Source organism: Ciconia boyciana, chromosome 5 (genome assembly GCF_034638445.1).
Source record: "Ciconia boyciana chromosome 5, ASM3463844v1, whole genome shotgun sequence".
NCBI lineage: Eukaryota > Metazoa > Chordata > Aves > Ciconiiformes > Ciconiidae > Ciconia > Ciconia boyciana.
In genome coordinates this window covers 21,297,546-21,312,560 of record NC_132938.1, presented here as the reverse complement: position 1 = coordinate 21,312,560, position 15,015 = coordinate 21,297,546, and the positions used below count along the sequence as shown (strand labels likewise).

General features: G+C 39.3%; 1 protein-coding gene across 1 annotated transcript; it reads left to right on the top strand.

Annotated features, from left to right (window-relative positions):
* Positions 1–8,112: 8,112 nt before the first annotated feature.
* CCKAR (cholecystokinin A receptor) lies at positions 8,113–14,407 on the top strand. Its single transcript, XM_072862499.1, has 5 exons — positions 8,113–8,233; positions 8,997–9,248; positions 11,248–11,509; positions 13,127–13,254; positions 13,881–14,407. The coding sequence occupies exons 1-5, from the start codon at positions 8,113–8,115 to the stop codon at positions 14,405–14,407; spliced, it is 1,290 nt and encodes a 429-aa protein (XP_072718600.1).
* The last annotated feature ends 608 nt before the right edge of the window (positions 14,408–15,015 follow it).

The window sequence follows — 15,015 nt, the reverse complement described above, 5'->3', positions numbered from 1 at the left end:
TATAACCTATGGGGGCTGTTTCTGGTGGCAGCCCCATATCTTTTATCTGTTTGTTACAAACCGTGTCATGACCGTAACCTCAGAAAACAGTCTCAGGTGCCAGGTACCTTAGAAGATGTGATGGATTTTGACTTTGACTCATGCTGGTCTACTATGCAAAAATAAGCTCAAAGGAGCCCATTAATGGTACCAATACCTGATGGTGTTAAGATAATAAAAAAAAAAGTGACATCTTGGGCCGTGTGTTCATGCTGGTAAGTTGGCCTGTGGTTTCTAGCACCCACAACATAAGGGTGTGCAGGGCTGTTTCCTTGCATCTCTAGCTTGAATCCTGAACTGTTTTTTCTGGCAAACTAATATATTCACAGGGTGAAGAAAAAAATAGGACTGTACAACCCAGTGCATAGCCTACAAAAGAAACAAGCACCTTTTAAAAGTGTCTATGATGTTCTTCTTTCATGGGTTTCTATTCATTTCTCATAAGCACTTATGCATCAGTTATGATAAGCCACAAAAAGGAAAAGGGTCGGCTTCAGTTGTCCAGCAAGCATTATTATAACTTCTGCCCTCAATTTTAACAATTAGTTAGAGGGCTAGGTCTATGGAGGGAGGAGATGCAGCTGACCCTAGTGATAGGCCAACATTGGCTGAGAAGTGCCAACATGAGTCACAACATGCACAATAAACTGTGTGGGAGGAAGGAGTGGATAATGATTTGTCCCAGACCTCACTAATGGTATCTTATTGGCTCTCACAGGGTGTAGGATTTTTATGCGATCTTATGTTACTCTGGACAGATCATTTACACATACTTCTTTGAAGAAGTTTTCCCTAAACTTTATACAACTCTTGCATAGCAATCTCTGGAGCAAAACTGAATTTCTGGGGGTTCTTTCACCCAGAAAACCCACAGAAACTTTAACATGATTATGAAATTGGACCTGAAGATTTACAGAGACAATGTGCTTTATTTGTCCTGTTCATCAGTGAGCCTTGAACATTGTACGAAAGTTACAGCCATCACCTGGGAGGCCTCCTTTCCTCTCTTCTGAGGAAGATGGTATGACAGGCTGACTGGATGCCCATGAAGGCATCAAGGCCAGCTGTAATGTGTCCAGTGGGTAGGTCATGTGGATGATACTGCAAACATCCAAGAAATTCAAATACTATGAATTGGCACGTCAAAAGAAAGAAAAGTGGTCACCCCCCAAATCATTTAAAAGATACCTTGAGATGTGTCCAGATGGAGTATCATCTACCAAGACCTGTGGAGTCTCCCAGGCATTTATTAAGCTATTTGCCACAGCACTGTCATACATCACCGCTGGAGATGCACTGCAGGGGCAGCAAGAGCACCTTGTTTGCCTTTGATCCCCTCTGCAGTTGGCAAATGCTATTTCAGAAATCATTGACGGTACAACAAGGTGCTCTGAAGTGAATTTCATCCTTATGTTCTTGAGTTCAGATGAGTATGATATAAACTGGTCTTAATTGCAGTTACTGTGAGATACTGAGAGGACTCAATCTCAGATCACCTTGAAAAAGCTTAAAATAAATGTGTTCCTGAGAATTTTGTGTGTTCTCTGAAAGTGTGGCCTAATTCAGATCTCCCTGTAGTCTGTATCTGTGTGAGTCACTGCACTGAATCAGTGGCCCAATGCCAGCATAACCCTCGCAAATGAGAGCAGAAGTAGACCATGACTTTCCATATATATTTCTTGTAATTCATTTATTTTACTTCATTTGCCAGGACAAAAAAGACCTGGCAACAAACCCAAAATTATTTGTAGGTTTGACACAAGATAAAGATATGCTTTTCCAAATTAATCATTTTACAAGTAGAGTTTCTATTTACATTTAAGTAAAGGTCTTTGTCAAATTAATGAAAAAACAGAACAGATGCTTATTCTTCAGGAAAAAGAATGAGGCAACTGTAAATTGATGTGATTTGGTTTTGGACGAGAAAAGCGTTATACACATAGCATGAAATGACAGAGCACAGCAACTGTTCTGGCTGCAAAGCCAGTGTGTTCAGTATTTGACATTACAGGGGAAAAAAAGGATTAAGACTAAAATTAAAAAAAAGAATTTAAAATGTCAGATTCTTTTGTTATCACAGATTAGCAGGCCTTCTCTTCTTCAAATACAGGGAAAAAATATTTTTGTATACTATTCTCTAAACTACCTACACAGGTACACTATGGTACCTAAATTATTTCTTAATTAACAAAGCCAATTTTATTAATAAATTAGTGTTGCTAATAAAACAGCCAACTCAAAGGAAGTTCTTGCCTAAAACTTCCAACATCCCCAAAAATGGGATTAAGTTCAAGTGTGACAGACATTCAGGTTTTTGCTTCTCCTAAATAATAAAATTACATCTGTGATGAGCAAGCATTTCATTAAAACAGCTTCCTTTTTTGCTCTCTCGTAAAGCTTGCAGGGAGACAATGAGATGATACTGATCTGCATGAGAGAGTGATCTGTCATGCAATTGGCTAAATGTAGTGAAGACAGAAATTATGTTAAAAAGGCAGCTCAGAACTGTCCAAACATTAAGATTATTGGCTGTACCTTTGAGTAAATCTATGCAAAAAAAGGCCTAGAAAAACAAAACTCTTTGATCTTAATATGTTTCATGCAGAAATCCACTCCAAAAGGGGAGTCAAGAGTTCATAGCAAATTCTTACTCATTTAGTCTGGCAATTTAACCAGCAGACACCAGCAGCTCAGCCCAGGACCAGATGGTATTCATCCAGAACTTCTAAAGGGAATAGTAAAATTATTAAACACGATGGGTAATCTCTTGCTTAGAACTACGTTGTTGTCAGAGGAAAAAAATGGCACATATGTGATGCCAATGTTTAAAAAGGCCTCCAGGGGAACTAAACCCTTGGAATTACAAGCCAGTCTGTAAGCCTGGCACCCACAGAAGGAAAACTGGTGGCTATGGTAATAACAGATAAAAATCTCTGGACACATGGTCTGCACAAATTTTGTAGAGGAAAGCCACACCTTGCAGATTTAGAGATCTGAGCTTGTGAACAAGATGATCCACTTCGTTTTAAACTGTGACTACACAGTTGTTGGGATTTGCATGAGATAGCATTCCCTCACTCATTCTGCTTTTGGCTGAAATTAGTACCCTCTGGAGTGAATCATGGCTCAGTACTTAGCCCTCAGCCCTTCGTGCCTATGCCCTACCCTCTGCCTCCCTCCACTGTGCTCTCTACTCATTTGCTGTCTGCACAGTACGTGACTAAGCTGAGAGGCTCCACAAAGCGGGCTGCATCCAAGGCAGTTTGGTCCGTTTTGCATTTCTGCTGACTACATGAAGCCTCCGGCCATGGCTGCTGGCCTCATTGGCTTCAGCCCTCTAGCATGTGCTTAGGAAGCATGCCTTGAGACTGTAGCAGGCCCATCCCTTGGGCTCCTACCTTCCTGGGGAAGCTGGTCCTTCACACCTTCCCGCATACAGTTGAGAATGATGTGAGAGGCATGCACTGGCTTTATAGTGTTTGTGTACTGACCTGCCGCCCTGGCCAGCCTCTCACCCCCTTGAGAGCAAGGGGGTTAGTGGGACCATGCAGCAGTATGTACCACTGATGACCAGCTGCATCCAGGACTTCCAGAGGTGAAGAACATTATGCCAAGTCCCCTACGAGAGCCCACTGCTGTCTGACAGTTCCACCTTTTCCGCGTGGCATGGTCATGGCAGGCTTTTTTATGCACAGCCTGGCTCTGCCACTGCCACCACCAGTGGGCTTGCATTGGGAAGACATGAATGGCAAGGGATGAATCTGCTCACGTGTAATTCAGGACAATAAGCCTGACAAATGTCATCTGAATTTGCAGATCCAGAAAAAGTGAGCTGCAATGCAAACATGGCGCTGGGCTACCTTTGTGAAAGTAGAATGGAAAGGTCTGATGTCCTGCTCGCCCCAGAAAAAAAAAAAAAGTCAAAAAGGCACTTTTTCCTTAGGCTGGCAATCAGGGGCAATTACTTGGAAGCCAAGTTTCTGGCACCCATGAGCATCATGCAGACACAGAGCCAGTGAGCCATGAGTAGCTGATGATTCAGTGGTGGCCATGCTGCTAAAGATCTTAATAACTCAGTAGAATACATGTTGAGTTTTTCAGTGACTTGCATGCATCATTCAGGCTTCATGTTTTGTTTCTTTAACTTAAAACATTATTCACTCATGCTGTGGGCACAACCTACATCATTGAGCTACTGCGTCACTTCTTGGTTTGTCTCTTCATTGCTTCTCTAGGAGGAGCTTCCCAAGGCCTGGGATGATTTGACACACGGCAATCAATGTTCACAAACAGTTCTGGAAGACTTACCTGGGCTCGGGGAGTGAAGCTGGCATGGATCTGCATGCCAGAAAGAACTAGGAGAATCCTGGAAGCAGGAGTTCAGGAGCAATTTAACATCATGGACAAGTAGGAGACCATTGGTCTGGAGTGAAACAGGGAACAGTGGTTAAAAGATTGGAAATAAAAAATAGGAAAGAAGAGTAGGACTGAAAGGCAATTATGAATGGAGCCCCACAGGCAGCTTTGCTACAGCTGTTCATCACTTTCATAAATGCTTCAGAAAATGGGAAGAAGGGTGAGGTAAAAGAGTTTTCTGCTGATGCTAAGTCATTCAAGGAGAGGAGAAGCAAAAACTGACTTTGAAGAAATGCAGAAAGCTCTTTCTGTTAAAATGGGAGAATAAAAATCACTGCAAAGTAGAAAACAATTATAATTTTTCATGAACAGTGTAGGGCTCTAAACTAGATATTACTATGCAGGAAACAGACTGCTGAACTTACGGTAGGTTCGTCCATGAAAACATCCGTTCAATTCTCAGTAGTCATAAAAAAGGCAAATAGGATTACAGGAATTATTAGGAAAGGAACAGAGAAAAAAACCAACACAAAACCTCCATATGCCATTATTTAAATGCTTGATTCATCTTTATGTGTTAGCATCTGTGAAAGACTGTAGAATAACTAGAAAAGATTTTAGACCTGGGCCACGATGCTCATGGAAGGTGTGAAACCACTTGTTTACAAGGAATGAATAATCAACCTGATGTTCTTCGGGTATGACAAAATCATGGCAGGTACAGAGAAGTTGACATCAGAATGATAACTCACTCTCTGTCTCGGTACAGGATACAGCACAATAGCCTCAGTGCAATCTCTTTGATCGCAATGATCACCCTAATCTTGTCTTCCCTCCTGATCACTAACTGCGTCTCCCCCAGACTTCCATTCACTCTCTTTCCTCTCTTCTTTTTAACCAGGTCCTGGAGACTTATGGAAGACTCTATGCAATCCAGTTTAGCCGGTCTGGAAGCCCAGCGGATGATGACAAGTGCACAGTCTCAGTCTGTATCTGACAACATAAATAAAAATTAATCTCTCCCTTCAGTATAACTAAAGTATAGTTATATATATACATATCTATACATAAACTACGTATATAGTTTAGTATAAATGTACTGTAGTATAGTTGCTTCTTCATGGTACAGGAATAACCAAGCTGTAACTCATCAGAACACCAGCAATTAACTTCTCACCCCAAAAGTATAGTGGTATAAAGAGTATAAAAACTGTAGATGGAAAATGAATCCAACCCCAAATAGCAACGCATCTATGGTAAAAAGGAATAGAGGAAGTACTGCTAATATGAGCCATTCAACACAACTGAAAACGATTTCTCTAGTGCAGATCTAATAGAAGGTGCCAGGAATCCAGAAAGATCTCTTCCACATTAAGAATAAGCCCAGAACAACAATTTGACATCTTGCTTACAGAAAGACTCAAACTCCATTACAGACTATTTAATTTAGTAAAGGAATTGCTAAACACGATTACCCAGCCTGTGTTTTGCAGCAGGTCAGACCATTATAATAATTATAAATAATTATAATAGCTTCTTTTGATACAGAAAGGTCTCTTAAAGCTCAAAATCGTTCAGATTGAATGCTACTTTATGACAGAAGAAAATGTTCTAAAATTTAAAGACTTCATTGAAGTGAATCACATACAGATACAGAAAGCAGGATCAGTATCTCAAGTGTAAAGGACACCTTAAAAAGGCAGATGTAGGCTACAAAATTTGGTCTGAGTTGGTTTGTTGCTGATTTTTCTTCTGTAGAAAGTAATTTTCAAGGAAAAGAGAAGTTGTTAACCAGAAGTTTTGGCAGCTTAGACTAGTCTGCATCTTTTTGTTGTCTATGAAGAAGAGCAAAAAAGCAACCTAAGTTCAGCAGTCCTTTCTAAAAAGCATCCATTACTTTTCTTGTGCATTACCACTACTAAATCAGCACCTATCTTGGATGCCCTTTCAGCTGTTTGGGATATTATAATACTTTGAAATTGTCAGAAAAAATGTTCTGGAAATACTGGGATAATTAAAAATAAGTTCAAACTAAAACAAACCAAATTTTCTATGTTTAATTAAATGGGCAACATTTGTCATTTAATAGAGGGGTTGATTAGTAACACCCATCAATTTAACAATAGAAAACATATAAAAAAATAAAGGTGAATTAGGCAGTTAAGAGAAAATCGGGGTTTCAGAGACATTGGTACCTAATGTTCAAACTTAATGCTTAATCAGTGAAAAAATGGAAACATATTTTAAGTTTTATTTCTTCAACAGGATTTTCTCCCATTTTGAGATTCACAAGTGGAAAAATAAACCAGAATGTGTCATTCTGGATTAATTTCCTACCAGTATGTTATACCTTTGAAACTGGAATTGAGTCCTGCTGGACTGAATGCTTTTTTCAGCTGAGACAGTTACACATTGTATACACTGATTGCCAGCTTGAGTCGTTTTATATCAGATTTTTAAAAACTGCAAAAATCTGTAAAAGAAAAGGAAAAAATGTCATTAGTCTGCTAAAGAAAAGATAATTTGTAAATTAGAACTTTAGATGTAACTTTCCAATCTACTCTCCTATATACCCAGTCCAGTTAATGGCACTATAGAGCAAGGCTGGTGAGACTGGAAAAGAAATCCAGGCCTTCCAGTCTGTGTATATGAACTTTAAGTGGTCCAAACCTGCTATTAGGAACCTGTTATTGCTCTGCCTATTTAACTAGAAGAGATTTTAAATACGAAATTTGTTTTCCATTGAGCTATAGCAGGGATTCATTTATAATATTAATTTACATTTTTGGCCATAACCAAGCTGTATACTGGAAGTTAAAAGCCCATGACTTTGCAAAAACACCAGAGAGGACGATGTTTATGTATTCAAAAACCAGAACTCAGAAGAAAGAGTTTCTTTTAAACAATAGGATTGCTGTGTTTTACACTAATGCGTAACTAATGTGCTGCAGTTTATCAGTTCATCAAGTTTGTATTCAAGTCATACACAAGTCATATACAAGTTGGATCAGGCACGTACAGCGCTCTCCTATGAAGTTAGCCCTTCACCAAATGAGATAAATGTAACAGCTCTTGTTTTTCTGAGCACACCCAGTCTTCAGTCTGCTCCGAAAAATGTGGAGATAAGAATCATTTTCATGTAAGGCATGCAAAATCTTCACTATGTTTTTCTCTTCTCTGCGCTTTTATTCAGCTACTCTTACCATTTCATGTGTTGTTGGTTGAGAGACGGATTTATCACTCTCATCACTCACTGGTTGTGAGTTATTGGCCATGGCAATACAGACTCCCTCTGAGAAATATTGCAGAGATGTGAGCAGAAGCAATCTTGCAAGGGGTTAATGCTGTAATCTTTTTCTAGCCTGTTTATTATCCCAACAGTAGGCCGGTAACAGAAGAGGGTGGATCTAAAAAAGTACTGGAGGGGATGTGTGTGTGTGTGGATGTGTGTGCATACGTGTGAGTGTGTATGTGCACGCATGCTTTGCTTTTCTGAACTGCCTTGTGTGCCACTGGAATAAATCTTGTTCAGCCTGACCAGGACCCTGTGTGCCGGCTGTTCCTGACAGAGAGTTAGAAGAGCTTCCTTGCACAACTGCCTCTCTTGTATTTCTCCTGAAGATTTCATTCAGAAATGTATTTGTTTACTGAAGGAATGGGCAGATAGTTACAAACCCACCCTCTTCTTCATCAAAGCTAACCTGTGGGTACTGAAGAATGGAAATAGTTGATGTCAGTTTCCTCGGGAACGGTACCAATATTACTGCTTTCCTGTGCGATATCATCTTGGAAAATGACACTTTTTTCTGTGTGGATGACCCACCCTATCCTTCTAAAGGTATGTATAGAAAAATAGATTTTTTTCAGGCAGTTTTAGTTCTAGCTGGAAGTAGAGATACTATGGAAAGAAACAGCTACACAAGGCTTTTACTCTGAGGGAGTGCAAAATCAACTGCTTGCTGATAAGTTAGGATGAGAAACAGGCAGGGAAGAATTTAGTATGTGCTGGTTTTCCAAGTTAAAATTTCAAGTAGAACAAAATTTGGATATGATGGAAAACTAAAACAGTAGCACTATTGGCACAAAATGTAAACAGCTCTGCTAAGGACTTGGAGAAACATAATTTTTACTCTTTGAGCAATTCAATAACAATGGAGTTATCTGGTCTGATACCGTGTATGAAAGTGATTAAATATGAAATTATAGCACTCTGAGGCTGAAACAAATCATCCATGTATTAAAATATTTTTGATTGCTGTGTCATTTCTTACTTCTGCATGAAGGAGGAACTCCCATGGTGAGTAAGTGGTGCACACTAAGTAGTGTGAGCAGAACGTGCTTTTAAGAAGTCATATTTGGCTCTCCAAATGGACATTGTACTGCATGTATTGTATTTTAATGTTACGCAGTTCAGGTAGATCAGAATAAGTTTCAGAATTTCAGAACTTCCACTGATTTTATATTGATGTAAAGACATAAACCTTAGGACAACTGAATACAGAAAGGTTTTTGAAAGGCTTTACCTTTTGATTAAAGGATGAAACATACTGGTCTATGATCTGTATATTGCTTAACTGATTTTTCCTTGTGACAATTTTCAGACTTGCATCAGATAATTCGGATTCTGCTGTATTGTTTGATATTTCTGCTCAGTGTTTTGGGGAACATTCTGGTAATTACAGTGCTGATAAGAAACAAGCGGATGAGAACAGTCACCAATACATTTCTGCTGTCACTAGCAGTCAGCGACCTGATGCTCTGCCTTTTCTGCATGCCATTCACCCTCATTCCCAACCTGCTGAAAGATTTTATTTTTGGTAGTGCTGTTTGCAAAACTGCCACTTATTTCATGGGTAAGTCTTGGAAGTTTATACTAATTTTGAAGATTGACTAATGAGATAGGTGAGAAGGTCATTAAAGACCAGTAAAAAGCTGATGGTTTCCATCTGCCATCAAACAGTTACCAAAATCACAAAGAATCAACTTTGTAGTGCAAATCTTTGCGGTTCTAGTTTCCTCAGTATGATCCAGCAAAACACAGAGGCACCATTTATTGTTAACTACACACAGAAGTGTTTCCCTGGATCCGGTTAAGTGAGAAGTATGTTGCATGATCAAGCTTTAATGAGGAACCTGGCATATGTGCTTGCTTACACATCGCTGACAGAGTTATCGGCAGTGTTCAGATCCCCCATTAGAAATTACAGGGCTGTACAAGCCTCACGAAGGGCAGATTTTGCCCCCACATTTTTGGTAGCAGTGATGATACATTAAAAAAAAATAGGCCAAAGTAGGTGTCATCTGTGGAGCTGGAAGTTAGAGCAAACACTTTTTGAGAACAGACCAGGTGTGATCAGAGCTCACCAGGAGACCACAAAACACAGGTACAGGTTTTACAGGCTGACTTTAAGAAGCACCACTTTTCTATGCCGTGCCATACCCTCTTTGGTTGTGTGGCCTGGAGCCAGGAGTTTCAAAATGCCTGGATTATGTATGTCTGTGTAAGCGATTTTGTCTCACTTCCAATACTTCTTGTGCGTTCGCTTGTTTTTTTAAAAAAAAGAAAGGAGAACATTATGTAAAGTTTTGGCTACCTTGGGAGACCCTCAGTTAACTACAGAAAGCTTAGGTCCCCTTTCAACCTGTGCCCTTGAGAACTTTGATGTAATGTGAAAGTACACACCTAAAGTGTGCGAATGGGAAATCAACATCTTTTTGTAGATAAAACCAATAAAACTAAAGGCCATGTTTAAACAATTATAATGAATTGCTGCCATAAATACCATAAAAAATTACTGAAGTGTTGTCATCTTTCTCTTATTTCACACTGTAAATTACTTTATAAAAAATCCAGTGAAATATTTTCGAACATGAAGTTTTTCATATGAAGGTATTTTATTTTAAGAGTCAGAATGTGGATATTTCCCATTAGCAGTTCAGGTTAACAGAGACTTCAATTGACAAACAGACCCTGACATCCATTGTGTCACCTATGCTTTTAATCTTTCATCTTAAAATGTAGGAAGCCTCATTTTAAATTACAGGTAATTTGTGTAAAGCAAACTGTAAAGATATTGGCATTTTATATTTTGACCCACGTTAGAACATTCACAAAGATCACTTAATGAAAGCTCATTAAATGAAAGAAAATTTGTGATAAAGTTAAGAAGAAATATTTATAATCTTGCAGTGATAAACTGGGGCACCTCACTGACAGAAGTACAAACCACTGTGTTATATTTTATAATATATGAACAGGAGAAATTAAGGGCACTTGAAGGACAAAGATTCTACTTCATGACTTCATTTCTACTGCTTTGTAACTCCATTAGCATCTAACTAAAAAAGTGGTAACACATTTAATTATCTGGAATGAGAAAATCAGATCACCAGTAAAGCAGGACACTTACAAAAATTAAAACAATAGAAGAGGGACTATGAAATTCTGTGTTAAAAAAGTAATTAACAGCATAATCCCACTGATTTCAAATGCTTTTTTGAATTTCAGTGCAATTACTCAAGTGTGTAAACCACAGCAGCAAAGAGAAGAACAGGAAGAAAATTTGTCTTCTTTCCCTGTTATCAGAATTTCATGGTTTGACAGAATGAATCTTTTCTCTTGGAGTTCCAGAGTCAGAGAAGCGCAGAGCAGGAACATCAGTCTGGAGACTCAGACCCATTGCCCACACACTCTGACTTAATCAGTATGATATTTATGAACATTTTAGCTTATAAATAGTTTGCTATATTTTTTATTTTCTATATGCATACAGAAAGTTAGCATAACTATTTGAAAATAGCACAAACCTTTAAAACAAGAGAATAACCTTTTTCTTTATTTTATATATATAGGTGTCTCTGTAAGTGTATCTACCTTCAACCTGGTTGCCATATCTTTGGAGAGATACAGTGCCATTTGCAAACCTCTGCAGTCCAGGGTCTGGCGGACAAAATCTCATGCCTTGAAAGTGATTGCTGCTACCTGGTGTGTTTCCTTTACTATCATGTCACCATACCCAATTTACAGCAAACTGGTACCTTTTACCAAGTATAACAACACCACAGCAAATATGTGTCGGCTCCTTTGGCCAAGTGATGTCATTCAGCAGTCTTGGTAAGACATAACTGACTGTTAGCAAATGCATAATTATCTGGTGGAAAACAGGATTTCATGGTAGCATTAACCCTATTGAAAATCAAGTATTAACCTTCAGCAAACATTTACACTTCTATCATGCTTATTTAAGAAGTAAAAAAAAAGAAAAATTCATATTTTTAAGCTGCTTACATTTTGACACTTGTATGGCTTTTCCCTTGTCATAGGAATGATACCCAACATGGCAATGAGTCTCACACTATGGTCTGCTAAGCCCCTACTGTCACTGTAAAGAAAGCATCTGTCAGTCTTCAAGTAGGAATACTGCTTTCACTAATTTATACATAAACGTAAATATTTTCAGAGAAATCCTTGATTAATCTTTGAGAAACGCAGACACATACAAGCACCCCTCTTTGTGCTGCCTGGCCTGTTAATTTGTTTGTCTGAAGGTCCTCTGAAGCAGAGAAGTAGAATATAAGAACTTAGAGATGTTGCAAATGCCCTTCTTGAGAACTGAACCCTTTTGGTCACTTATAGAGAACAGAGGCAGAGAGATGAGGGGAGAGACAGTGCTCCAAGTCCTACATGTCCAGGAGAAGTAGGTAAATAGTAGCACTATCAAGCAGCAGTATTACTTAGACATTGTGTCCTTGCACGATGACTAAACACTTTAACGGGCACTGAGAAGATGTAAGACTTTTTTGGCTACTGAAGGTCAATCAGAACTGGGAACAAGATTAAAGTATGCACCACTTCAGTATGGTGTATCTGCAAACATAGTACATTTGTATTAATGCTTTCGGTAGTCTCAGGTATTTGCCAGCGTGAGCACAGATGAGGAGGGAGGTTGCAGGCAAAATTCTCTTCTCCGTGATGTCATTGCAGAGTCCCAGGTGCGTTAGTGAGTTTGCACCAAAGTCCCAGGGAGCAGAAGAGACGTAGGCCCATGAATGTATTTAAACAGAATGATGTTCCCAACTTTTAATCACATTAGAGAAGCTGCCTAGGAGAGTAACAGATGTGCAACCAAATAAAAGCTGCTTCCTTTAGCAAAGGGGTTGCTGGCCCTGGGTTCCCTCCCCGGGGGCTCTGCATGGCCCCAGGGATGAAAGCCCAGGTCGTGGATGCTCCATCCCTGCCCACGTGTGCCACGACCCTTGGCGAGTAGGATCTCACTGAAGTAGTGACTGCCAGTACCAGGGGCCCCTTTGAGAATCCGCAGCTGCTCATTTGGCTTCTGCAAGGCAATTTTTACATCATTCACAGCTACAGGGCATCCGATGCTCATCTAGTTACAGCCGAGAACCCCACTTCATGGGCAGAGACCTTCTGACCCCCTCTAACCACTACGGGAGTGCCCATCATCTCTGGGCCTGTGGAGGTTGGGTGACGGAAGTTTTGCAGCCACATTAGCCTTGTTCCTGCTGTACTTTTCTGGGGGAAGAAGGAAGAGAAGATGTGGGAAGTTTCTAATTTCCAGAGCTGTCAAAATGATTCTTCATATTAGCATGACAAAAATTTCAGCAAAATGTTGAAATCCTCCCCCCACCCCCCAAATTCTCATCTGGAGAAAAAGGAGTTTTTCTGGGTTTGTGCTGTTCCCTGGTCACAGTTTGTCTTTTGATTCTTTAGGTACACTTTCCTGCTACTCATACTCTTTCTTATACCTGGGATTATCATGATGGTTGCGTATGGCCTAATTTCTTTGGAACTCTACAGAGGAATAAAATTTGATGCCAGCCAGAGAAAATCTTCACGAGGTAACAATACATTTAGGTTTGGGTTTTTTTTTTAAGTTAGACTTGAAGATATGAGCAGTCATCTTGAGGATACTAAAAGCAAAATTTTCTATTTGCAAAAATAATCATTATGGTCACTTATGGTCATGAACTTTCCAGATGCATTTGGTGATTGAAGTTATTCCATTATTCACTAGCAAATAATTCCTCATGTATGGCTTGTTTGCAAAGACTCTGGGCAGGATACATTAAATTTCTAATTTGTTTATTATAGAAATACCAAGATTTTTTTCCTGGCCATGGATGAGGACCATTTCTGTCAATAAACACCACAATAAAAATTGTCAAATTAAGATAGAAGCATATAATTTTGAAAACTATCTACAGTGAGTACTTGAGCAAACAGTGTTCTTACATCTTTTGCATCAATTTGTATAGAGTTAAGACATGAGAATATTGGGAGATAGCGGACGCAAAGCAGCTGATATACAACTGACTCAGAAGTAGGCCAGTGCTTTCTTTACAGCAGTTGTTCAGCCATGAATTATGTTATTTATTTAGACTTAGACTCCATTCTTCATTTTGTATTTTGAATCACTGTGCAGAGATATTTTGCCAACTATTTAAGTACTATTTTATATGTACAGAAAGAAAAATAAGTACCTGCAGTGCCAAATATGAGGATGGAGATGGATGCTACCTCAACAAAACCAAAAGAAAAAAGAAAATGCCATTGCAACAGCTCTCTGCTACTAGCCATAGCAAAATAGACAGGGTGAGAAGCAGCAGCTCTTCTGCCAACTTAATGGCCAAGAAACTCGTCATCCGCATGTTGATGGTGATAGTGATTTTGTTTTTCCTTTGCTGGACTCCCATCTTCAGTGTCAACGCCTGGCGCGCGTTTGACACCACTTCGGCAGACCAGCGTCTCTCAGGAGCTCCTATCTCTTTTATCCACTTGTTGTCCTACACTTCTGCCTGCGTGAACCCTATCATATACTGCTTTATGAACAAGCGTTTCCGCATGGGTTTTCTAGCCACTTTCACCTGCTGTGCTAAGCAAAAGCCCCCTGCAATACGGGGAGAGGTTGGTGATGAAGAGGAGGGGAAGACCACAGGGGCTTCACTCTCCAAATGTTCTTACACGCACATGAATGCATCTGCACCCCCCTGAGCTGCATCAGAAGAGGCTACCAGTGACCTACAGAAATTCAAGTATTTATCATCTGGTCTCGAAAAGTGACTGTGGCATCAGCTGAAGATGATTTAGTTCAGAGGTAATGAAACACCTCAGCTGACAGTAAATGCAGTGAGAATTTTATGGGAAATGGATGCTATCACTGTCTGAGCTTTATATCACTTTCCCTTCAAAAGTACAAAGGAGGAAGAGGGCTCTTTGAAGATAAAGGACTTTATAAAAAGCCTTAGAAGATGCTCTATTTGTCAAAAATTCTCCTGTAAAAATTGGTGTCCTTTATATCAACAGTTTCACTCAGTTTTCGGCTGCAGTTCTGAGTACCTCTTAAAATTTCCAAGATGCTAATAGGTTCTCCTCAAACATGAATACATGTATTGTAGTCTTCACTTCAGTATCTATGCCTCATAATCAATATCTTACGGTTACATTCGTAGGTTTTTTCCACATTATTTTAGCTGAGCTAATACATGTTGAGATAATTTTGGTGTCACAGTCAATTAAAAGAAGAAATTTAGGGTGGGGATAATTGGCTTGTCCATGTGAAAATAATGCTTTTAAGTAAAAAAAATGTCTTTTTTTAAAAT